Source organism: Eriocheir sinensis, chromosome 35 (genome assembly GCF_024679095.1).
Source record: "Eriocheir sinensis breed Jianghai 21 chromosome 35, ASM2467909v1, whole genome shotgun sequence".
Classification (NCBI taxonomy): Eukaryota; Metazoa; Arthropoda; class Malacostraca; order Decapoda; family Varunidae; genus Eriocheir; species Eriocheir sinensis.
Window position 1 is genome coordinate 16,603,823 of NC_066543.1, and position 26,205 is coordinate 16,630,027.

The following is a 26,205-nucleotide window of genomic DNA, read 5'->3' on the forward strand; positions in this document are numbered from 1 at the left end:
TGGTTCAAACAATGCATTTATAGTGAAATTTTATTCCACTTAATTTACAACAGGATTCCATCTGAATCATTTATTTAACAAACAAGTTAAGATTTCCCTTTTACAATAATGTTCAGAAAAAAATACGAAAACACCTATTTCGAAACCGATTGTACCTAAGCTTAGTTTTGGTCCAAACGTTCTTTATACAACACTGAGGTGAAAGAAATTATACCCAGCACCAAACTAGTGATAGCGACAACAAGGTAATACTGTGTCTACTAAAAATAACTGGGCTAGTGTAATGGAAAACCTCTAAGTTCTCGGGACATCTAACAGCCACCTTCCATGAAAACGAATCTAGCTATGCTACAAGGATGAAGTGGCGAATATAAATAAAAGTGACTATTTACACTAAAACAGTAGTTACCCTGTAGAACAAATTAATGCGTGACACCCAACAGAGATAGCAATGTAAGTGACCACACGCCTTTCACTGGTAAAGAAGAAACAGAAAACAACTGTGCCTTGTATGTTGTTGCTTACATGAAGTCACTGGTCTACTTTATGCAAAGTAGTTGATCAGCAAAATAAAGTTTCCCCAACTAGACACCTTGCAGCCGAGCTAAGAAATAGAAAAGCTAATTTTGTACTTCCTTGTCCTTGTCAGGTTTCTCACCGAAACTGTGGTAAGGCGCCTCCCTGGTCTCATCCTACGTGTAAGCAAATATGATAAACTAATTTATTAAAACTTCAATAGCAGCCACCAGGTATATAAAATTATTCCATTAATTACCTGTTTCAGTCAAGCAACTTAAAACAATACTTGTTGGTCGCCATTTTTAGCCTCTTTTGGTGACAAAATACAAATGGTGTTGCATAAATGCTCTCAATAACCAGTAACTTTTCTCCTCAACTAAACAACTAATCCTCCACAGAGTCTGCTGCAGAGGAGGCATGGCCATTGGTTGGGCCGATGTCAGTCTCCTCATGGGCAGGAGAGGTGGAGTGGGCTTGTCTTAAGTCAGGTTTCCCTGGATTTTGAGCGACATTAGTGATGGAATTTGGGTTGGTTGAGCCGCAGGAAAGTGATGGGTGCCTTGCACTTCGCCGTGGCAGATCAGGAAAACTTGCCAGACACTCACGGCATCCACCCTCAGCGGCCTCAGGGTGAGAGAGGGCGTGGTTTTCCAGCTCTGCGCGGAAAAAGAAGCGCTGATGGCAGTGGTGGCAGTCATAGGGGCGTGCGCTTAGGCCATGCTCTACCATATGCTGCTGAAGCCTGGATGCGGTCGTGAACACCGAAGAACACATATAGCAGGTAAAACTCCCGCAACCCTCAAAGGTGTGCTCAATGAGGTGGCACTGAAGACGCAGTGGTGTATCAAAGGTGGCGCGGCACAAATGACACTCATGCACTGAACCCTCATGTAGCAGATGAGAGGCGACGTGAGCTTCAATCTCTGCCTCAGATGCAAAACTCTCTTGGCATTTGATACACTGATAGGTTCGTGATGAAGATGCCATGGAACGAGCATAACTGTTTTGCTGCTGCTGTTGTTCCTGTTGCCGCTGTTGTTGTTGATGCACTGCAGCATGAGCCTCAGCTTCTTCTGCAGTTTCAAATTTGAGATGACATTCCTGACACCTCTGTAAGGGGGAGAGACGAGGGCTGCTGCTGCCACGACTACCATTGCTGTTACTGCTGCTGTTGCTACTGTTAGTGGTTGTGGTGAGAGCATTGCTAGCTGTTGTCATAACCAGTGAGTTTGATGTATGAGGATGTAATTCGCCACTACTTAACACTGATGCAACAGAAGCTGCTGCAGCAGCTTGGGCGGCTTGGGTGGCATGGAATCTGGCATGAACACCAACCTCCATATCAGTGACAAGCGTCTGTCTGCACACAACGCATGGCTGAGGCAGCGGGGATGGATGGTGCTCATTCTGGTGTTGAGTGAACTGCTGCTCAGATGTCAGAGGTTCGCGACACACAGCACATGCACTTCCTGACACAACTTTGACGTGTGTAAGTTTGTGTTGAGCCAGCATAGCAGCCGATGGACATAATTCATCACAGATATTACATTTATGACGACCACCATTTCCTTGGTGAGATTTCATGTGAGCCTCCAGGTCTCCTCTAGACTTACAAGCTTCGCTGCAGTATGCGCAGAACAGACTCAAGGATGCAGCGGCTACCTTGGCAGTGACACCAACAGACCCACTCTTGATGTTGTGAGCTTGTTTCCTGTGCGTCATGAGTCCTGATTCCGTGGAAAACTCTGCATCACAAATATCGCATCTCAAGTCCTTTTTCTGGGGACTTCGGCGAGGCTTGGCCAAGTTTTCTGGCTGGGGAACATTACCATTGAGCTCAGAATTATGTTGGGTTTGCATATGCTTGTCCAACAGGAATTCCACATGAAAAGCATCATCACAAAGGGAACACTGAAACTGACGCTGGTGTGTGGAGACGTGTGCTGCCAGCTCGGCCTCAGAACTCAGGCTGAGGGTGCACAGCAAACACCGGTAGGACCCTCCCCCAACCCCTACACCCCCACCCCCTCCCAAGTCACCACTCATCTGGCTGCGTCTTATGTGGCTGACACGTATATGACCCTCAAACTCAGACTGTGACCGAAATATGAGCGAACATCGGGTGCACTTGTGTACTTTACACTCATTGCTGTGCTTGACAGCAAAGTGTACTTGAATCGATACTTTGGAGTCAAACATTTCCTTGCAGAGAGCACACCGGTATAAGTGATGAGCATGAATGTCCATCAAGTGTTTTTGTAACTCATCTGGTTTTGAGAAGAGCTTCAGACAAGCCTGACAGCCATATTCCGTGGAGGTGATGCCCAGGTGCGTGGCAAGATGACCCTCAAGGGCAGCCTCTGAGGTGAGGGGCAGCCGGCACTCGGGACACGCCAGCTGGCCTCCGCTGCCTCCTGTCGTGACCAGCTGCTCTCCCCCATCCAAGTGAGACTTAAGGTGTCTACGAAAAGCTTCAAAGTTTGTAAATGGTGCATTGCACTGACTGCACAACAATGTTGAGGCAGGAAGATCTGAAGTCAATCCATCATGCCTTGATTTTTTACTTAGGTCAGTTGGTGTATCTGTGGGCGGGGATGGCGGCCGTTTGTTGAGCACTGCCGAGAGAACAGGTGACGCATGAACCAGCTTGATGTGTTCGGCCAAGGCACCTGGGTTACTGAAGGGCAACAAGCACTGTGCACAGAACACGCCTTCTGCAGCACGTGCCAGTAGATCAGTGAAGGTGTGAGCTGTAACCACATGACGTTGCAGAGCTGTGACACCACCCACACGTGCGCCACACAGCTCACAGCTAACCCCTCGGGAAGACCCAGGCCCAAGAGGGGATGCCAGTGACGTTGCCATGCCGCCCGCGCCAAGAGAAGCGCCGAGGGATGGGTGAAGGCCCAGCATTGTTGTCATGTCTCGCATTTCACCATTCATTACAGAACCTGCAAAGAATTGGAAAAATATTTTATGAGACTGAGTAAGATAGTTGATTATATTATTAATTAACCCTTTCCATACGTGACGCAGACATCGGCATCACAGTATGGAAAGGGTCAAGAGGAAATGGAAGAGGATTAATCCACTTCTAAACCTTTCAATCCTCTTCTAAATTCCTCTTAATCCTCTTCCACTTCCTCTTAAAGAGGTTTAGAAGATAATTAAGAGGAAATGGAAATAAGAGGTTTAGAAGAGGACTAATGGTGATGAAGTCGGATGCCCTTTGGACACCGACGTCGGCGTTGCCGGATTGAAGGGGTAACTGAATGATTAATAACATGTTGCACTTTAAAAAGGAATCCTGAGCATTAGACTAACCAGCACTTATAGAAGTAGATGTCATCTTCTGTTCAGTGTTTGGAGGTTGAAAAGATTCTAAATGTGACACAGCACTATTGCCCCTTAAGGAGAGAGAAAACACTCTTTGACCTCAAGTGCTCTCCAATATACTCCATTGTAGCTAGGAGAGTTTGATGTTTGAGGGTGTCCTCAATGGTACCAAACACACTGAACTAATTTGAAACAGTCACTGCATACACATCAAGCAGCATAGCAATAACAAGCCTATGATTAACTAGCAGTTGCAAAGAACTCTGCACTTCAGAAAACAACTCCAATGAGTATCCACTATAAACAACTGCCTGCACCAAAACAGTCTGGGGCCAACCACCAGACCCTGCTGAGGAAGCCTCGGTGTTATGGGCAAAATGTAAAAAAATAAAAAAGTAAATAACTAAATAAGTAAATAAAAATTTACAAGGCTGTGGCCAATCATTTTAGCTACCCCTTCAGCTTTGCTATACCATGCCTAGCAGTGCAGCTTTGGTAATTGATACCAAGAACCTTCAATTCTCAATCTTCTGAATCTTTTGAAATTCAGGAAAACTCATAAATACACAGTGCAAAAATGTACAATCATGAATGAAACTATTATTGCAACTTATGTATATGATTATTATTATTCACTGTAGTCTGCTAAATAATTACAAATGATTACTTTATCACTATAAAAGCCCTACGACTGCAAAAACGAACCTCCAACTTCCCATTGGTGCACTGAACACTGCAAGTACCAACCCACCATTTCCCATCAATAGTTTTGCTGACATAAGAGTAATGAGACACACCATGAGAGGACTGAAGGTGCAGTTGCAGTGCCTCAAGTGAGGGGAAGCCATCCCTGGAGCAGTAGAGGCAGGCCAGCTTCCCTGACACCAAGGACAGCAGTGGGTTGGACAGCGGGCGTGGCGAAGGAAGGGAAGAGGGTGGGCGGGGTGATGGGGTGGATGCTGCTGATGATGCCCCACCCACTGAGGAGGTGCCCGAGCCTCCCCCGCGTGAAGCAGGTCGCTCTAGGGGCACCAAGTGCGGGTCCTCCCCGTGGTAGCGAGACACGTGACGCTGAGAAAACCAATTACTAAGCAATGCATTCTGAGCTACAGAAACATTCAAATAACATTACATATAGCATCTGTAGTATGACTGAACACAGAAAAATACGTATAGTGGTAGTTGTGTAGTATTTTATAATTCACTGGGGTAAACGTTGATCATTGCCAACAAACAGGGCCCGAAAGAGATGGGGAGAGCTGGTATCTCAGCACCAGGGCCCGGCCTCAGAGGGGGCCCAGTCGCCTGGGCATGATGTGTGTAAATTAAGATACTTAGGGGCCTAGAATTACTTGCAGCACCAGGGCCCAATGGCAGCTCTATCTGGTGCTGCCAACAAGACCCAAGGAATTCACAAAGTTGAGTGTATTAACATACCTGGAGATGAGCTTGGCTTCTGCAGTGTGTGTGGCAGAGTGGGCAGCGGACTGTGGCCACTGGGGACAAGGAGGGCGAGGGTTCCCCAGCAGGTGAGGTTGTCAACTCTCTCGGGGAGGATCCAGCTCCTATCTCAACTCTTTTTGGGCTCAGCAGCTGTTCCTTGTGGAGAAAGGGCTGTTATTGAAAACATTCTTGAAGAGAGGAAACAAAGAACATTTTGGCAAAATAATATGGCACAGAGCAGGCCTGTAATTTTGGCAGATTTTTTGGGGTGGGGGGGTAGAGGGATCATAGTTTCATGAGTGTGGTGGGAGAGGGTGGCGAGTGAAATGACCATGCCCAGCTGGGGGATTTCTTTAAATCAATCACTTTTAGGGGTATTCTGAGCCTCAACCCTGCAGAGAAACTTGTAGCTCGCCATTTTAAAGTAAAATTACAACCCTGCAGAGAAACTTGTAGCTCACCATTTTAAAGTAAAAAAAAGTAAGCAAAACACATATACACACACACACACACACACACACACACACACCTTCTGTCCATCCTTAAGGAAATGGTTGAGAGACTGGGTGTGAGCCTCAGCTGCTGCGGAGTCCCTGAGCAGCTGGGTGAGAGTGTGGGTCTCTGCGGGTGCTTGGGCATCCTTCAACAGCTGGTTGAGGGCATGCGCGGTGAGCTTGGCCTTGTGGTTCTGCATGTGCGCTGTCAGTGCCGCTGCTGTGTTGTAGCCTCGGTTGCACACGGAACACTGGTATGGCTTCTGAGTGTCATGGGTCTTCTTGTGGATTTTGAGGTGATCGCTAAACAGGGAGATAACAAGTTAAGGTTGTACAATATCTTAAAGGGTGGTGGTAGTGATGATGATATGGATGATTATGATAAGGAGGAGAATGAGGAGGCAGCAAAAGACAGAGAGGAAGGGGAAGAAGGGAAATAGGTGAAAGGGGAAGAGGAAGAAGAGGAATAGAAGTATACAGTCAATGAATAAACAAACACAATAAGATGATGATGACAATGAGGAGGAGAGTCCATGTATAATAAATATACTAACAGATATTTCAACAGCTGCATCAGAGATTATGTGCATACAGGGTGCTGCCTCACCTCCTGGAGAACGCAGCCTCGCAGTGGCAACACTTGTATTTCTTGTCGCCCGTGTGTAGCTTGACATGGCGGTCCCGGGAACGCTTATGCTTGAACAGACGTCCGCAAAACTCACAGCGGAAAGGCAGCTGGTCAGCATGGGTCTGAACGAAAGACAATCTGTAGTTAGTAAGCAGCAAAAATGGTGGAATTATGATAAAAATTAAGTACTCGGAGTATCAAAACCCCCTGGATCTAAACTGAATTCTTTTTTGGCATCTTTTGTTCTTTATAGAATGAGCATCAATATTTTTTTTATACTTTTTGATCTGTCTCGTTTACCATAAAAAATTAAGAAGCAAGTCATCCAAAAAAATTATTCTCAAAGGTGCTGTATGCAGAGTACAGTGTAACAGGCATGGCAGCTTACACACATTACACTGGTGTGGGCATGCAGGCAGGTCAACGTGCAGGGAAAGACTGTGTTGTGTCCATGCATGACTCATATACAGGAGGAATATGAGGAAATATATTGGAGACAGGGAAGATGGACAAGGAGACAAGAAAAGGGTGCAAAAGAGAACATGCAAAGGGAAGAAACACTATATGAAAAATGGAGTTTAGGCCAAGCAAGAGTAACAACAAACACACACACACACACACACACACACACACACACACACACACACACACAAAAAAAAAAAAAAATTCTTAGACTACATGTATACATTTTCTACGATGTTTATCCTTGTCATGTTCCTTGAACTTGAGCTCGAGTCGATCAGATACCTTGTAGGTCCATGAATTCTAACACAAATGATAAAAAAATACATAATAGTTAATATTACCAAACAGGCGAGTTATGTGAAGTGACAAATGACACTACAGAGGAAGATCGTATTCAAAGGTAAGTAAACTCACCGGACTGTCACAAGCATCACCAGAGCTGTATTTTCTTTCTCTGTCCTCGTCGTTTGATTCGGTTCCATCTGATTCCCCCTCGTCACTGCTCACCACATCATTCATGAGCTCAGAGTCAGATTTTCCTTCCAAATTAATGGTGGAAGTCTCCTTTTCTGCAAGTATTTCTTCAACACCATTGCTGGTCTGAGGGGGTGAGGATGTGGTGGTGGTAGCAGCACTTTGACCTAGATAGGCCAAGGACACATCTTCTTCAACTGCTCTATGTCCATAATCAAGGTTCCTTTCACAACTTTCCTGAGTGTGTGCTGAAGTCTCAGGTTCCTGCTTCTGCAGCTCCCTTTCCCAGCCCCCTCCTATGGATCCCTGCACTGAAGCTTCGTTGTCCATGGCCCACGAGCATCCTAGTCCATCCTCAGTTGTTAAGATGTCAAACAAGTCTGCCTGGATTGCCTGACGAAGTATGTCCTCTCCTCCTACAGTTTGGGAAGTTTGAGTTTTTTCTTGGGAGTCACACTGTGAGGATTGCTCTTCATGATGAATGTGTGAAGTAACAGAACTTGAGATACACTCAGGGTGGTGCCACGCTTCCTGGTTGCATAAGTCCACCCTTTGTTTATTCGTCCCTGGTGTGTTACCAATCAACTTCCTCTTTTTGAACTTTTGATAAGGAAGATCATCCACATGAGTGCTTGCAGATGAATGCCAAGATTTCTGGTTGTGTAAGGTACTGCCAACATTACTTATGGCACAGGTATCAGACTGATTTACTGAATAACTTTCATTCTGCTTCTGTCTTTCCTGAGGGTCAGCTGGAGTACTGTCCCACTGGTGTATCATGCCTTGAAGGTCAGGTGATGACTCTGTCTGAACATAACACTGGTCTTTGTCGTTCATTTGTTCTTGTTCCAGGGAAATGGTTGGATTAGCATTTAATGAAGGATTACTAACTTGCAGCATGCTACCAACAAAGGAATCCATAGGTGGGCAGCTTTGCGAAAATTTCTGCCCACCAGACTGACTTTTACCAAATGATGTCGAGGCAGAGCCCCAGCCCATGGAACACTTTCCCTGGGGCCGAGAATTTGCTGCAACCTGTGCCACATCCACCAGTGTCGAGATGATGGAGGCAGTGCCAGCAACATTTGTCACCTGCATCTTGACTGGAGATAACATTTTTAGCTTTCCAACTTTAAGATTTCCCTTAGTGATCTTTCGTGTACATGTGCATGACTCTTTAGAGAGGCAGTGCTGTGGCGATGTTTTCACGCTGGTGGCACGAGCCTCTGAGGTGCAAGGGGCGGATGGTCCCACCTCAAGGTTTCGCCTTAGAAGTATGGCACTATCACTGCTCCAGGCAGCCTTAAGGGATGGAAGGAGCTGGTAATTTATGGTGTATATAGACAAGCTTTTATCTTTATTTTCCTCCAGCAAAACATCTGCTCGATACACCTCTTGGAAGCGTGGACTTAATGCAGGAGAATGCAGTTTATGAACGGTTTGGAAACTTTGCTTCATGGTTGCCCTTCCTTCACGTAAATTCCATGTCAAAGGAACATGACAATATTGACTCCCAGTGCTTGGCTCACTTTTGTTTCCAGTTAATGGATCACCAGACCAAGCACTGCTACCTGGCTGCTCCCTCTGGTGAACATCCAAATCCACCCTTTTGGGGCTGTTCTTGTTTTCAGGTTCTTCGTTCCCACAGTCTGGCTGAGAAGGAAGAAGAGACCCTGGAGCACGTGTCCATTTCTTGGGTTCTGTGCTCCATAGTTGAGGCAGTTCATGGGATAATGTGTTTCCTGTCTCCTCAACCCTGGTTCTGTTGACATGGTGTGTCTGTGTGCTGGATGACCTCATACTTTTCACAGGGTTGTCAGTTTTATTAGGTTGGATTATTATTCTGTACGTGTTTCGGGCTTCTGTCTTGTACACAAATTCCTTGTTAGTCAGCGAGTCTGCACGTATCCTGCCATCTGCTGGATTTACAAGAGAATGACCAGCACCATTTTCACCAGTAGAAGAAAAATCCAGAACGGCAGAATCTGAATTTGGGTTGAAAGATTCTTCTCTTTCCTGAATGGAGTTTCTGCAGTGCCTGTGAGTGTTTTTGTTATGGATGCGTTGTGAACAACTGGAGCTGAATTTATTATATGTATCTAATTTATTCATATTATTAGATGAATCAGCACCAGGAAGACACTTGCCTCGTGTACTGATGATAAACTTTCTATATTTGATTTCTTCCCATCTGCTGATATCCACAGCACTCTGTGGTCTTGGGTTTGCTGTCCCTTTGCCTCCATGACCTAGCTTCTGTGGGGTCTCATTAATCACACTTTGCTCTGGTGCACTGCTAGTCTTCATCTCCAGTTCTAGGTTCCTCCGAGGTACTTGAATGATCAAATTACATGGCTGGTCTGATGGAAGGTCAAGTGCCCTTTTAAGAGTTTTCTCATTTTCTTGATGTTGAGATGAAGTGGATGTGGCATTCAACTCTGGCTGAGCCATGTTGTTCTTGTTGACTTCGTTTTCCCCACACCCCAACAAGCCGCCTCCATGCTTGGTGTTACTCACAAGGCTACATAGTAAATCAGATTTAGCCATTTTACCATGGTCAGAACAACCCTCTGCCCGTGGCCTTCCATTTGATGCACATGGTGGTCCATGTGAAGCATCAGTAGAGGGTAAAGAGTTACTTTTGTTCCTGGTCTGACTTGCAGGAGGTCCTTCTGAGGCCATGGCTCCACATGCACTCATGAGAGGGGTTGACCTAACACTGGAAGGAGCTTGCTGCAGAAGAGTTGTGTTTGTGCTTTGAGTCAACGTCTGGACCAAGGGAGGTGATGATGAGACACACACATGGGGAGCAGAACAAATGCAAAGAAATGCTGGCGAGAGAAATGGGAAAATGGTAGAGGTGCTGCTGATGGTAGTGATAGGAAGATGTTGTGTTGGAGTGGCTGCAGCATGAGGCTTGGGGACAGCAGAGGACATACTTGGTTCTTTGGAAACACTTGAACTGTCCCCATCAAAAATATCCAAATGAAACTCTGAAGGTCTTGATAATTCTGAGACTGGCATTGCTGCAGGCAGCAAAGGAAGTACATCTGAGACTGGCAAAGGGTGTGATGGCTGACCCTGGATGCTCAAAACACCTGCTGATTGGCCATTCACCTGCTGTGGGAGTCTCTGAGCCACCTGAACACTGGTACTCGATGTTCTGAAGTAGCCTACTTGTGCAATGCCTTGGTAGCTGCCAGTAGCCACCAAGTTTTGCTGTTGAAGATACTTCTTGGCAGGGGTGGTGGTGCTACTGCCCGAGCAGGTGTATGGCTGAACCAGATGAGAGGCACTGTGAGGGTTGATGTCACTCATACAGGGAATGGCAGTCTTGCTGGGCATGGGTGGAATACACTTTTTGCAGCCTTCTGTGCTCAGAGTACAAACTTCTTTAATGTTGTTTTTAGTTTTGTGCTGGTGAGTAATTTTAGATAGTTTCTTATATCTAACTTTTCCCTTTTTAATCTGCAAATTTGTTCTTCTCTTTTTAAAGGAATTTCTTTCTGTACATTCTTCATTGTAAGACCGTTTCATTGCAAGAGAGGAAACTCTACCCACCATGTCATCTTGAGCACCTTTACGGGGGCCCCACAGTGCTCTGGCTGTTGAAGTGGAGCGAAAATTAATTGATTGAGATGGTGGAGACTGATCAAGATCTTTTAAACACAACAAGCTCTCATAAACCTCTTTTTGATTTCTATTGTTACCTTTCTTTTGACTTCTATGCCAAGAGAAATTTTGCAGCAGAGCTTGAGTGGTTGATGTCCCATCGCTGGACACAGTTGACACCGTCCTCTGTTGGTCATCATTTCTATCAGGGCAATTTTCTGGACAATATTCACTTTGAGGAAGAACTTGGGGCGAAGTCTCCAGTAACAGTGTGGAATTTAATTTCTTCAGTTCCATCTCAATGAAGTGAAACAAATCACCAGAAAATGGAAAACATTTCTTCACAGGAGCAAGCTTGTCTTCCATCTCTCTCAACTCTTTCTCAACGTATGTGAAGACACTGTCCTGCATCCACACGTTGGTGTACTCCTGGACCTTCCCTTGCTCTTGGATCCTCATGTTTTCTATTGTTCATGAAATTTCAACTTCAAACACCAAAACACAGCAACTATTTTGCTTTCACTGTAGCTACAAGCACATGTTTCATTGCATTAAGGGCAGGATTTTCATCTTAAATGACTAGATGAACATGCTTTCCAAAACAATTCTGCAAGGAGCGGCCATGAAGGAGACATCTGGCACAGGTGGTAACGAGGCAAGGATCATGCACAGCACAACAGGGAGAGCATAGACTTTCCAGTCAACATGCAGCTGAAAAAAGGGTTAAGAAAGCATGGTGATATCAGACAAAAGCAAGCCTTGCATGCACACAATATTTTTTGCGCCCTAAATTTTAAATACTATGGAGTAGGCTACATCAGAAATTTATATAGGAATTGCTTCAAAATCATTCTTTTGGAGTATTAAGTTTACATAGGTATCTAATTAAAAAAAAAAAGGCCATCATAAATCACATTCATAAGTGTCAGGAACACACTTTAGCTGTATACACAAGGAGACTGTGTGTGCAAAAACGATTCATGAATTTAAAGCCAAACTGGATAATAAGCGTTATGGAGACAGGACAGCACGAGCCTAGTATGGCTCTTTTCCTGTATTTCACAACTAGGTAAATACAACTAGGTAAATACACACACACACACACACACAAATAACTGGGGAAACATACAATCTTCTTAGAAACATAAAAGCGGCATTTACATATCTAGATGAAGAAATGGTGAAGAAACTAATAACATCGATGATACGTCCAAGACTAGAATATGCAGCATTAGTGTGGTCACCTAGTTTGAAGAAAGAAATTAGAAAGTTGGAAAGAATACAGAGAGCAGCGACCAAACTACCGGAAACTCTGATAGAACATACTTATGAAGAAAGACTGGAGAAATTAGGACTAACAACACTGTAAAGAAGACGAGAGAGAGGGGACCTAATAGCATTATACAGGATACAAGAGGGATTGGAGAAATTGGACAAGGAAGACTTAATGGTACGTGATAGGAGTGAGACAAGAGGGAATAGTAAAACTTGAAGAAGAGCATCTGTAGGAGAGACGTCAAGAAGTACAGTTTTCCATACAGAAGTATAACAACATGGAACAGACTTGACAAGGAGACTGTGTCCAAAAACAATTCATGAATTTGAAGCCAAACTGGATAATAAGTGTTATGGAGATGGGAGACGGGCTCTTTTCCTGTATTTCACAACAACTAGGTAAATACACACACACACACACACACACACACACACACATGGCCTGGTAGCTCAGTGGTTAGAGCATCTGCCTCACAACCAGAAGGACCGGGGTGAAGATAAGTTGGGTTTATCTTCTTTCACGTGTAGCCCCTAGCAGTGAGTAGGTACGCGACGTCAGGCAAGGAGTTGTGACCTCGTTGTCGCAGTGTTTTGTGTGTGAGTGGTCTCAGTCCTACCCAAAGATCGGTCACAGAGCTCTGAGCTCCTTCCGTAGGGGAACGGCTGGCTGTCTCGAAAGAGAACCGCAGCAGACCAAGAGGTGAATTACACACACACAAAGTGCGAGTAGTTTAGCATGCTCTATAGAGACAATTCCTCTGACTTTTCACACTATACTACATGCACGCAATACACACACCATTTCCTCAAACATTAAAAAAATTCATAATGGCTTTGAATATTTGTGCATCAGTGCATCAGTCCATCTGGGGCGGGAACCATAAATGCCCCAGGATTGGACTCCATTTCTGGTCCACGAACCAAGAGGTGTCTTGATAACTCTTCAGTCTTTTTCTTCATCAACTTCTACAACATTCATGGTCTTTATTCTACTTTCCATTCTGTGGAACACCACCTCTTCTCCTTTAAACCTCACCTTCTCTTCCTCACCGAAACACAGGTTTTTTGAGGCTACTGACAGTAATCTTTAGTAGTCACAGATGTACACGGTAAAGCCACAAATGTGGCCCGTCGCTGCTACCAGGTTAAAAATTATGCTTCCGTGCTGACACCCTGCCTAGTCAAACTCTTTCGTCTCTGCCTTTCAACATCTACCTTTCCTTCCTGCTGGAAACACACCTACATACAGCCTGTGGCAAAGAAGAGTGACCATTCCAGTGCCTCAAACTACCATCCTATAGCTTTACTTTCCTGCCTTTCCAAAGCTGTTGAATCAATCTTTAACTGGAAGATTCATAAGCATCTATCCACTTCTGACCTATCTGGATCGGCAGTATGGGTTTTGCAAGGGGCGTTCTAATGCTGATCTTCTTGCTTTCTTGACTGACTCCTGGTCATCCTCTTTTAGGCATTTCAGTGAAACGTTTGCATTTGCCTTAGACAACTCAAAACCTTTTGACAGTGTCCGCCACAAATCTTTGCTCTCCAAACTACCCTACTACGGATTCTATTCTTCTCTCTGTACTTTTATCTCCAGTTTCCTTTCCGGTCATTCTATCTCTGCTGTGGTAGACGGTCACTGTTCTTCCCCTAAACTTATCAACAATGGTGTTGCACAGGGTTCTTTCCTATCTTCACTCTTTCTGTTATTCATCAATGATCTTTACAAAACAAACTGTCCTATTCACTATATGCTGATGACTCTACTCTGCATTATCCAACTTCTTTAAACAGAAGACCCTCCCAGTAGGAATTACAAGACTGCAGACTGGAGGCTGCAGAACCTGGTGTCCTTCAATGCCTCAAAAACTCAACTTCTCCTTTACTAAATCAGCTTCCTTGAGGTTAGGTGTTCTGTATCTTCTCCACCAGTTCTTTTCCCCTGCACAGATGCTAATCATGCTATCCATATACAAGGGCCTTATCCGCCCTTGTAAGGAGTATGCATCTCACGTGTGGGGGTCTCCACACACACAGCTCTCTTGCACAGAGTGGAGTAAGGCTCTTCGTCTCAACTCCTCTCCTCTTACGATAGTCTCCTACCTCTTAAATTCCGCCGCCATGTTGCATCTCTTTTTATCTTCTACCGACATTTTCTTGCTGAATGCTCTTTTGAAGTTCCTAGCTGCGCCCCCTCCTGCAGCCCGGCTGCACTCTACTTTCTACTCTAGCTCATCCTTATACTGTCCAAATACCTTGTGCAAAAGTTAACCAGCATCTTCACTCTTTTATCCCTTCCACTGGTTAACTCAGGAATATGCTTCCTTTGTCTGTATTTCTTCCTGCCTACGACTTGACCTCTTTCAAGACATGAGTGTCAAGACACCTCTTCTCCCGAAACTGACCTCTCTTGTGGACTCTTTAAGCCCCTTTCACACTGTGTCGAATCTGGGCCACGACAACCCAGCGACTTTTCCATTTGACAAGTTGGTTCCCACGCTCCAAGAAGGGGGGGGGGGGGTTATTGGGGTCTTGGTGTCTTGCTGACTGTCTGGGACAGTCTGCCGAGTGCCAACTAGTTGCCAGGATGTCGTACTAACTCTCACGACTCCTGTCACGACATCGGGGCAGCATTCGGCAATTGCCGAATGCGACTGTTAACAGTCTCAAGACCTCTTTGAAGACATGTCCGACCCTTTCACATCAACACTCAAGACCTCGTGTACCCTAGAGTCGTGGGTAGTCGTGGCCCGGAGTCGGCACAGTGTGAACGGGGCTTATTCTGTTTACCTTTATTAGAGCAGCGCCTAGCGGGCTTCTTTTTATTGCTTTTTTGTTTTATCGCCCTTGAGCTGTCTCCCTTGTTGCACACACACACACACACACACACACACTAGAAAACTAAGAAATCAAATCAGCCTTGCACAAATGCCCAAGCTATTGACTTTACCAATGGGGGGAACGGGAATAACATTTTCATGAGGAGCAACTGCTCATCCTTAATTGCCACCCCCCTCTCTCCAGACGCTCATGGGAGTACTATAATATAATTCAAATAATATATATATATATATATATATATATATATATATATATATATATATATATATATATATATATATATATATATATGTATATAGTATGAACATATAACAAAGAACAAAGCATTACTCACCTTGCTCCTTTTCTTGCAATAACAAAGCTATTCTGCTGTAAATCTAGCAGTCTCATTTTCCTTTGGCAGTCTTCTTATGCGAAATCAGGGTTCTGAGATGCGACCATTCAAATTCAAATAACTATGCGCATGTATCAAATGTCAGCCACGTATTTTGACGAAAATATCTTTAGAATAAATGATCTTCCTCTTCAGTGCCTTATAGGGGTCTGGTTGGGCCATGGGACCAAGGCTTCTGAAGCCCCGGCACTGCAGCTTGTACTTGATTAAAAACATTCTTTCATGTTGTTTACGAAGGCCAAGCCCTGCCCACCAATACGGGAAACGATCACATAGACAAGGCAAAGCTGACACAGTCGATGCATGAGCTTAGTTAAACCACAAGCATTATAGCCTACATCGCGTCAAGTCTGATTCAGTCACCATTAATTATAGCTACCAAGACGGCGGGAAAAAGCTGGGGCTGCCAGGTTTGCAACATAATTTATATATTTCTCAAAATATAAAGGTAAGCAGTGTTTTCTTCAATTCTATATTTTCATACAAAATTATTTGAAAGAAATAACGTAGTCGTTGGCCTACAGCCCCTTTAAGGAAGTCTCCTTTACGGCTACGCCGAGGGCCCGGATACAGTGCTGCCCTCTTCTAAAGTAAGCTTAGAAAGTCCCCCATTGTAGCACAACCTTAATTTCCGCGGCGCCAGTAGCCAAGGAAAGAACATACAGCAAGCAGGAGAGCAGCAGCAGCAGCAGCAACACGGGCACAGGGCAATACAGACGCATCGAGCACTCACCTGCTCATGTCGCTTGAGGTAGGAGAGGCGTGGGAAGGCTCGATCGCAGAAGGAGCATTGGTAGGGCGTCGTCTGAGTCACGCCCACCGTAGCCGCCGCCTCCACGTCCGTTTCTGAGGCTGAAGTGGGCGTGGCAGACGATGCAGGAGAGAGGGAGCCTCGCCCATCAGAACCCACGTCCCAAGAAGACCCGCCCACGCTCACCTCTGCGAAAAAAAAGTACATGTGAATATTAATTAAGTGGTGATCAGGCAATACCCTATTTTCTACAATGGTTTAATGCAACTTTTTCTTTTATTCTAGTAGTCTGTGGACCATAGGGTCTGTGTGGTTTGAATTTATATGTAGATCTCTAACGGGCAAAACAAACTTGTGAGTCTGACGAGTTTAAGAAACATATATTAAAAAATAAAATGCAGGAAGCTGGACTGAAAAAAAAAAAAAATCAACGTTGAAACAAAGGTTAAAATATCTACGAAGCAAGTCAAACCGAATATAAAAGAGATGGAAAACAGCCGTAGTGCAACGTGTTTTAAATGGAGGACGTAGGTGACGGGCAGCGGCGGGGGAAGAAGGGGAGGCCGGCGAGGGAAGTTGAGCAAGGGGAGGCGTGAAAGGAGAGAGGGGAGCACTGTCGGAGGGGAAATAAGAGGGAGACTATGACAGAGGGAAGAGAGAAGACTGGAAAAAAAGGGAGAAAATGGTGACAGACTGCAATAATATAGTTGAAAGGGAGGGTGAGGGAGGAGGGAAAGGCGGGAGGGAATGGCGTAAAAGAAAAAGAATATTGTGTGATGTGGTGACTGTGTGGGGGGCAGTTGGAGGGCGTAGCAGAAGCAGGAGCAACGGCAGCAACGCTCTGAAGGGATGAAACAAAAAAAAGGCTTGTATTCTTAAACATTTCCGCGCCCAAGTACACATATTTGACAAGGCTTTCGTAGGAGTTTGGGGCGTTTCCAGGGGTAGTTTTGTGACCCTGGTGGTAGTTTGACCCTTCTACTGTACCATGAACCTAGAAGAAGCACTCATGAGAACCCAGCTGATCTCCTTTTTGGCCTTTGGAAGTAGTTGATGTGGGAGGCAGAAGTGTTTAAGAATACCAGCCTTTAAGATGTGATGCAGCAAGAAGGAAAAGTCTGAAAGAGGAGAAGGCAGATGGGGCCTGAGAGGAGGGCGGGAATGTGTCCGCGGGGAGAGGGACATAAGGAACTCGAGGAGGATGAGGAGATGAAGGTGTCCGGGAGGAGGAGGAGCATCTTCCCCTGGAGGCGCACTCACTCAAGACGGTCGCGTTAGGTGGTGTCCCTAGGCGGTCGCTACACACGTGCACGCCGCCCCGAGAACTGCGTCATAGTGCCCTTATTATCAAGACTTCTGGCGGAGGAAAAGTCCCCTGAGCTACACCTAAACCTGGCACAGTGTCGCCGCTCCTGCTTTGCTTCCTCCTCTTCCTCACTCCTGCTGCTCTTCTTCCACCATATTATTATACCTTGTCTCTAGTCCTGCTCTTTTTTATTTTTCCTTATTCCTAAACCCACTTCTTGTCTCCGCATTTTCTTGTTCTCTTCCTCACTTCTTGACTCCGCTCCTCTACTCTGCTTCCTCCTTGTCTACGCTCTTGCTCTTCTTTCTCCATACTCCTGTTCTCAAATACTGCTCTTTTTCCCCTCATTCTAATCCTTTTTCTCTTCCTCCTCCTTGTTTCCGCTTCTTATTTTTTCTCAACTCCGCTTTGGCTTTCTCTTCCTCCTTTTCAATTAGTGTCTCTGGTCTTGCTCTTACTCTTCTTTCTCTTCCTTCCCATGAGTGAGGCGGCTGACACTCCAACCACCCCAGTATAGTGCCTTCCGCTCCCCCCTCGAGTTCCAGCGCCCGTTCGGACCCACCCAAGTCATGAGTAAAATACTGTCGCTCTGCCATTCACTGTTTCCATCATGCACGCCCGCCAGCCACGCCGCGTCAGGCTTATGTGGAAAGGGCGCAGTTTGTGGGGTCCCTATATCGCAAGTGAATCTTGCACGGAAAAAACTGTTGTATATCTAATTTATTGCTGGAGTTTGGAGTTCAAATTGGCCGAAACGGAGGTGAGTGAGTGCACTTTGGCCCATCAACCAGCCAGCCAGCCAGCCAGTGCTAGACCCTGTAGCCCCGCGCCGCCACCACCCTCGCTGGATTGTGAATGAAGTAATTTTTCGGTACAGGGCGTCGGCGGGAGATGCAGCGAGGGGGAGGGAAAACCTGCAGTGGAGGAACGCCACGCTGTCTGTCCCACTTCTGGCGGAGGCTTGGTGCTTGTTGTGGTTGTAAATAAAGATTTTGTCTCGAAAAAGACAGAACGAAGGGAAGCTTCTGAGCGATTTGATTTTATTCGCCTGTGTGTTAATGGTGGATTACGGTTGTGGATAAGTAAGACTTAGGTGACCTGAAACAAGTGCTGGCGACCCATTAGTGCTCTGTAAGGATACATTTCAGGACTGCAGTAAAAGTGACAAACTCTAAAAAAAACTTTTGCAACTAGAAAATAATCATACAGAAAAATGCAGGTTTTCAGCAAGACAAAATATAAAATCAGAAAAAAAAGCGAGGAAGTCCAACTCATGTAATACATTTCACTAACAACTTATATAGATAAACACAAAACACTAAAGATATCGTAAAACAATTAGTCGCTTTTCTCACTGCACGATTTGTTTACCACTTTTCATTATCCCCTTTAAAGTAGTATTAAAACAAGTGCCTCGGCAAATATTTTCCGTACTTTATACATTTTCCTCCTATTTACTTACTGGCAGGAGCACTTAACGGGAAGGAATTATTAATGACGTGTTAGAGCGCTCGCTGCATAAATATAGGAAAGAGGGAGGAAGGAGGGGGAGAGGGAGGGGGGAAGGAAGGAGAGGGAAAAGGGTTTGTTGACTTGAAACTGTACCGATAGGCGCGTCAAGGCAGAAAAATACGTGTGTGTGTGTGTGGGTGTGAAAGAGAGAGAGAGAGAGAGAGAGAGAGAGAGAGAGAGAGAGAGAGAGAGAGAGAGAGAGAGAGAGAGAGAGAGAGAGAGAGAGAGAGAGAGAGAGAGAGAGAGAGAGAGAGTAATGACAATTGAAAAGTTTATACTCATACAACAATAACCCGTGAAAGAATAACATGAGCGTGCGTTCTCCCGTCAAGTACTGGCATTATTCAAAGAAAATATTCATGCCCGTTTACGCACAGTTAATTTGGCAAAGAAAACCAACAGGTCTGCAATCATATACACAAATCTGGACAGTTTACGAGTGCTTCTTGCCTCGGGACAATGGGAACATTCAACAAAATTGCGCCGGTAGGGAAAGGAAACAAAAATTACATCGGTAATGATACTTCACATGTAACAAACTTTGAAGTCTCCACACCACTTCCTCTCATAACCACAGACGCTCCTCGGGTAAAAACTGTGATCAGTTAGTTCAACACGCCACCGGGAAGGAGTGCATTTTGGGAAGTCTTGTTACATGACCACTTCTACAGCAGTAACGTAACCGTCTCCTAAGGGTTTGCTCGTGGTAGTCTACATGTGGTATTTAGTGATCACCGAACGGCAGGGCAAAGGCATGTATACTCATCAACAAAACACTGCTGCCCGTGTACGAACCCCACAGCCGCAGCACAGAGCCCAGTCGGCCGCCGCTCTTCCCGTCGGGTTGTTCCTACGCCGGCGTGCAGACGGGCTTCCTCGCAACACGCCGCGCACACACAAACACACGCAGGGTCGCCACCTTACTGCTGCCGTAACCTTCACATCCCTCCCACATAACTAGCCTCGCTCACATCCACCACACCCACACCGCCACTCCCGCGGCGCCACCACGCCTCCCCCTCGCATGAGGGTGAGGGAGGGAAGACCCCCTCGGGAGTCGTGGGGAGGAGGGCGCGGACTCCCCGGGGAAGCAGCCGGCGGCGCCCACCTCTCAGAATTACACCAAACTCTGCTCCACCATTGTTCCACTGTCGCTGGCTGTCAATTCTTGTTCCACAACACCGCCTGAGCCACACACGTTGCAGGGAATCAACAGTAAATAATATTATACTCTATGTGAATGCGTGTGTTAGACCACTACCTTGTGTGTGGTTGTTGCTCATGTGTTCGAAGGCCAGACACACGGTTGACAATTTATCTTTGCATCATTCATGCACCCAACACATCCTCCACCACCTTCAGGTCACATTTCAGACCAAAGCTTCTCCAGCTGTCACACACATCCTTGTCACTCTCACGCTGTTCTTGACCCCCTCTCACGCCGCCCCTGGCCATAAACCACACCCCCTCTCGCCCCCCCTCACTGCACACCGGCCACGCGCCCCACGCCCTCCTGCCTCGCCGCCCCCGTCACCACAACCACTACTTCGGCAGGTCATCTTATAAAATCGGATGGAAAATCCTTGAATGATATAGCAAAGATTACGAGGATTTACCACATTTCTATCACCTCCAGTGATAGATAGCGTCAGAGTCTGAAAATCTAAACGCAACTGTGTGAGCTTTTATTCATTTATTTATTTTCATTAATATTTATCTGAATGATGCAGCAGGCAGAGTCTACGAGGATAAACCTCAATCTCCAGTGCCTCTCAGTCTTGCGTGCACTGGCACAACGCATCGACAACCATGTCAACAGCGGTCTGCCTTGGTGCTGTGGCAGCATTTAGCGGCGACCATGCAAGTGCCGTCAATGGGGCGCTCACTGACCCGTGTTGCACGCTAAAGATCATCGCCAAATGTTTTTCTTTTCAACCCTGGCACGACTGGCTGCGTCATGACGGAGACGCAGTGTACGCCGCCGCAGGCTGGGGCACGCCGCCTGCTGCAGGCGCGTCCGCCGGTGCAGTGGTGCCACATTAGTCAAGATTTAATTTAAATATGAACAATATGCGAGGTTTATTATATACACGCGCGTGTTATAGTGAGCCTGCCAGCACAACAATCTCTCAGTCGCTCAATATATGCGACCAAGAACCTTGTTGAGCTATACCAAAATTTCCAATTAAAGTAGCGAAGCAGCAAATTCCCCTGTGGCGAGGAGCCGGGCGGCGAGGGAGTGGGCAGCCAGGCTGCTCGGCGGCCAGACGGCACTGCTGGCACAGCGGCGGCCCCGAGCACCTCTTATAGGTAACTTAATGCGATAATATCCTAAACATGTAGTGAAGGGCGGCGGCCATAACCGGCCGCTCCCCAGGTGGGTCTGCCCCAGGTGGCCCAGGCACTCAGCTGGGGAGCTGGACGGCGCCAGGGCTTCGTATTGATCCCCACCCGAACCCTGCGGCCCCTGGGGAGGCTGAAGACCCCTGGGGACCACCGGCACCACTCCCTTCACCGCGCTCGCCGGGAGGGGACGGCGCAGCCAGAAAGGAAAGGAGGGAGCGGAGCCGCCGCTGCAGGCTCCTCAGCATGGCTGAGTTTGAAGGAAAGCGAAACAGATATTGGAAAATAAAAATAGGAATTCAAATACACAACACCCTGGGAAATAAGGGAACGAAGCGAACAATTTGGGATCTTTTTAAAAACAAAGACAATGTTTCGGGGATGACGTGGAATGAAGACAACACTTAAGTCTGTTGCTCTGAAAACAAAACAAAAATACATATAAAATTAATAAAAAGAAGCATTACATGCATCCATAAGCTTTTAGTAGATATGTTTAGTAAACTCTCCAGCCTTCCTAATCATAACCCTTTACTCCTTCATTCACCATAAAAAGAGAATTTTCTTCATAAAATTTTAACACATTAAAACGCGCCCAGTCTATGAGAAAGCTGCGGCAATCCTTCGTGCGCACATCACGGCACTCCACTCCACTCCACGCACACACCTCGACGCGAGCAAAGAATGAACTACGTAACACATGAAGGCAAAACAACGCTCAGTCATTACCACAACATGCCATTAAGAAAAAATAATCAATGGATTAAGGGTCTTTAGGAGGAGGAGAGGGAACTCGAAATACCTACAGATTAACGCACACACAAAAAAAGTGTGTGTGTGTGTGTGTGTGTGTGTGTGTGTGTGTGTGTGTGTGTGTGTGTGTGTGTGTGTGTGTTATTTGCATTTGGCGGTGCCAGACTACCATCTCTATGGGCTGGACACGACCCCGTACTGATGCCCTGTGCCCATTCACTGTTGGCCGGGCAAGGGCACAGGTGCAAGGAGACTGGCCATCAGTCTCCACATCGCCAAAAAATTAAACCTGCAGGATCACTCGGTTGTGAGTCAAGCATGCTAACCCCTGCACTAGGGTGCATCCTATTTGACCCCCTCCCCCCTCCTCCCTCTCCATCTACCCCCACACACGCACCGGGGACACGCCCCAGACTCACACCATGGACCCAGTACCCATTCCCTGCTGGATGGACACTAGACAGGGACACGTATGAAAAGAAACTGCCCATTCGTCTCTATTCCGCCCGGGAATCGAACCAAAAACCTTCTGGTTGTGAGCTGGGAGCTCTAACCTTTGTGTGTGTGTGTGTGTGTGTGTTGGTCTGGAGGAGAGCCGTGCAGAGCTGGGGCAGGTGGGGCGGGTATTGATCCTCCACCCTGCAGGCGGCGCCCCTGGAGAACAGCAGACCCCAGGGGAGGCCACGACACTCTGCCTGCCAGCCTGCCCCTCCCACTCCACCGGCGATCCCAAGAGACTCTCCCCCCAGGCCGTTCGCCGTCCCAGCCGTTCGTGGGGGGAGGGGCGGCACGGAGGCGAAACAGTGAAGCCTGGAAGGAAATGTCTCATTGTTGCGGGGAAGGCCGGAGGAAAGGAGCAAAAGGGCCCCGATGGGAGGCGACCTTATTTGTAGCGTTGGGTCCCTCACTTGTCCCAGCTGGCGCACCACGACGCGGCCTGACGTGGTTCTCCCTGCGGCCGGTGCTGAGGGGGCGGCAGGGGCAGGAGCGAGGGACAAGGAGGCAGCAGCAGTGTGAGGAAAGTGGTGCGTCTAGGAGGGCCGCACGGAAAGGTGAAGGTGTGAGGAAAGTAAGATGTGGAGGCGTTTGTGCATGGGTCGGTTTGGAAAGACTATAAAGCTGCATGCTGCCCGGAGGTAGACAGTTTCTGAGACTTGGCGCTGCAACATGCCACATTGTATTCTAGGATTTACTGCCCCTTACTTAGTCAGCTGATGAATAATGGTTTAGTGTTTGCCTCTGTCATCTGCAAAGCATGAGACCTCCCTTCCACACACACACACAATCCCTCCTACCCCCCCAAATACAAGCTTCAATACTCGTTGGTTTATTTGATGCATGAAGTAATATTTCTCACAACGCATGTGGGTTCAATCGCGCGGCAGCCATCTATACAGTGCGGGGCGAGGTGAGGCGAGGCAAGGCGAGGTGCAGGAAGAAGGTTGTGGCCCCGAGCCGGGTGGAGGTCGGGGCCAGTGCCGACGAGCAGGATAGATTGGCGTGGAGTGGCTGTTCTGGCCTCCCAGGGGCCTCGTGCACCACTACAGCGCTCTAGGGACCCGCTCACGCATCACCCCGTGCGCGCGCAACGAACTTCACGCACGCCATCAACATTCCACTTCCCGAGGAGGTGCGGACTGCCTTCTACTGCTACACCACCCTCGTGAGATGGCATGACGCAGTGAGGAGATACAGATTCTCAAAGTGTGCATAAATTGTTCCTGCTGCCTCTCCTTCTTCAGCCCTTAAATGTATATCGTGCTCAGGAAAAGGCTTGGATAGTTAACAGTACCGAAGGGTTTGCCAAATCCGATATTTTCTCCCAACCTCACCCTTCGCTACGATTGCCTAAACGTTCTCCAGTTCGCCGATACAACAATTCCCTTTCCTCGCAATTCCACGCCCACCTTTCCCCTAACGCCCCGCCCCGTTTTGCACAGGGCTTGGAGACTATCATGCCCAGAGGATGCAAATGGGTTCGCTACTCCTCAGGGTAATGTGTTATGGTCAGGTCGCCCCTCTATCTTCCTTCTACATCACTTGATAGTAAAACAGAGACTCGTCGTCTACTTCCCCCTCCCCCCAATAATAAGACGGACGTGCGGCAACAGGTTCCCGTAGAGTGCAAGTAACTCGAGCCACTGAATCTTTCATGAATGGGTTTCTGAAAGACACACTTTTCTTCTTTTACTGGAGGTTAAAATAACATGATAACGAGGGTTGCTGTGCCCACGCTGTCAACAAGGTCGACACAAATGTTTTCCCGCTACGGTGCGCAATCGTATTGGACCGAAGGAGTCTCTCTCCTCTTCTCTTTGACTATGCAACACCCACACCTGCTGTATTGTCATCCAGCAAGAATGCTGAGCTAGGAAATGAATCCTTGCAAAGGTAGAAGGGATGAAGAAAAAAAAAAGTGGGATTTCATGTGACTAAGGAGACACCGCAAGGAGGACGACCGGTTGTCTTGGGAGAGGGAAGTACGAGTAGTAGACATGTAAGTAGGAAGGGGGTCGAGATAGTTACTTTAATAATACTATGAGGAAAAACAGCTAAATAAAAAGAACAGCAACACGGTGGCAGGTGACTACAAGGTAGCGCTGCGAGAATGAACGAACGCACATACATAAGGGATCAATGAAGGTCTGACAGCGTATGAATTTAGATTATGTTATCTATGCATATTATTCATGACAGGTTGGCCGGATAATGCCGGGTTACGCGGCTCAGGAAAACTATAAGTACCAGTAATAACACCTTTGGGCATGGCAGGACCACATCACCAGCACTAAAGTTAACGAATAAGATAATGCTTCGCCCGGTAATTTCAGCCATTTGGGGACGTAACAGCGACACGCTTGGCCGGGCATATAAGCTGACCTGCCCACCTCGGGAGCCCTGACCCTGCCCGGGGGTAGTCAGGTGCGACTCACAAGAGTCATCTCCAGCAATGTGCCACAATGATGCCTGCCAAACATTACAGTGATCGTTAATTGTATTTTAACCAACGCTCCCTGACCTGGCTCATCACTTTTCCAGATTGCCTTCCTGGGCACGCCAGCGCCCGCAGCCCCGCCTTGACCAAGGATGCTGCTCCCGGCGCCCTCCGCATCAAGTGCCAGGGACACGGATAATAAATTTGTTGAAACCCGACACTGATATAAGTGAAGGAATAACTGAACTAACAGTGAATGAACAAAGGTTCAAAACTAGCAGGACCTGAAACTTCTCATTTCCGTATTCATGAAAACATGAGATGCATTGAACGCTTGGCCCACATCCTTCGACAGACAGTTCGAATACTGCTCGAGTTCTTTGGTGGTCCAAAGCGATGCTTGTTTGACTCAAGTTATTGCAAACCAAATGGGACAGAACCAGTATTCACTAGTTTACACACACACACACACAATATATATATATATATATATATATATATATATATATATATATATATATATATATATATATATATATATATATATATATATATATATATATATATATATATATATATATTACACACACACACACACACACACACACACTAGTTTTACACAATCTCCTCAGCACAGCCACCCAAACATGTGCACCCTATTGCTTGCCTTTACTGAGGCAAGTCAGTAATTTCCCGTCACCCGCTGTGAGATTCACCCAAGGCTGAGATAGCTTATCTAATAACAGTGTGTCGGCGATGCAAACCTGAACCAAAATCTTACTAGAATTAGACCTGTTTAATTTTTCAATCCGGCGGCCGAGTAGTACTGGCAGCGGGCCACGCCTAGGCCGCAGACACTGCATGTGGTTGCCCACTTACCTTCATTCGCCACACTGCCGGTTTCACTGTCGGCTCCGTTTTCCTTGTTGGCTTGTATTTTTTCAATCAATAACTCCAGCTTGGAGCTCTTGCCTTTAAAGAGCATTTTACAAGGAAACCGAGAGCCTTTGCGCCACGCCCATCACAGCGCTTTGCGTCACCACATCACAAAACACACGAGCAGCGTCAGCAAAACACTACCACCGGCCCAACTAGCGCAGGGGCTTCCCGTCAACTGAAACAGA

The 26,205-nt window shown here is 46.7% G+C and overlaps 1 protein-coding gene across 4 annotated transcripts; it reads right to left on the bottom strand.

The window, feature by feature from the left end:
- LOC127007511 (zinc finger protein 423-like) lies at positions 1-26,205 on the bottom strand. Of its 4 annotated transcripts, XM_050878627.1 has the most exons (9): positions 19,846-20,399; positions 16,215-16,420; positions 11,070-11,682; positions 7,300-10,964; positions 6,400-6,542; positions 5,828-6,095; positions 5,293-5,454; positions 4,653-4,926; positions 1-3,470 (listed from the first exon to the last, which is right to left on the bottom strand). In XM_050878627.1, exons 3-9 carry the CDS (start codon positions 11,428-11,430, stop codon positions 904-906), a joined length of 7,440 nt encoding a protein of 2,479 aa, XP_050734584.1. In that variant the 5' UTR covers positions 11,431-11,682; positions 16,215-16,420; positions 19,846-20,399; the 3' UTR covers positions 1-903. The 4 variants fall into 4 exon arrangements, with proteins under 4 accessions (XP_050734584.1, XP_050734581.1, XP_050734583.1 ...); XM_050878624.1 differs by having other exon boundaries at positions 7,300-11,682; XM_050878626.1 differs by having other exon boundaries at positions 5,293-5,448; positions 7,300-11,682; positions 19,846-20,376.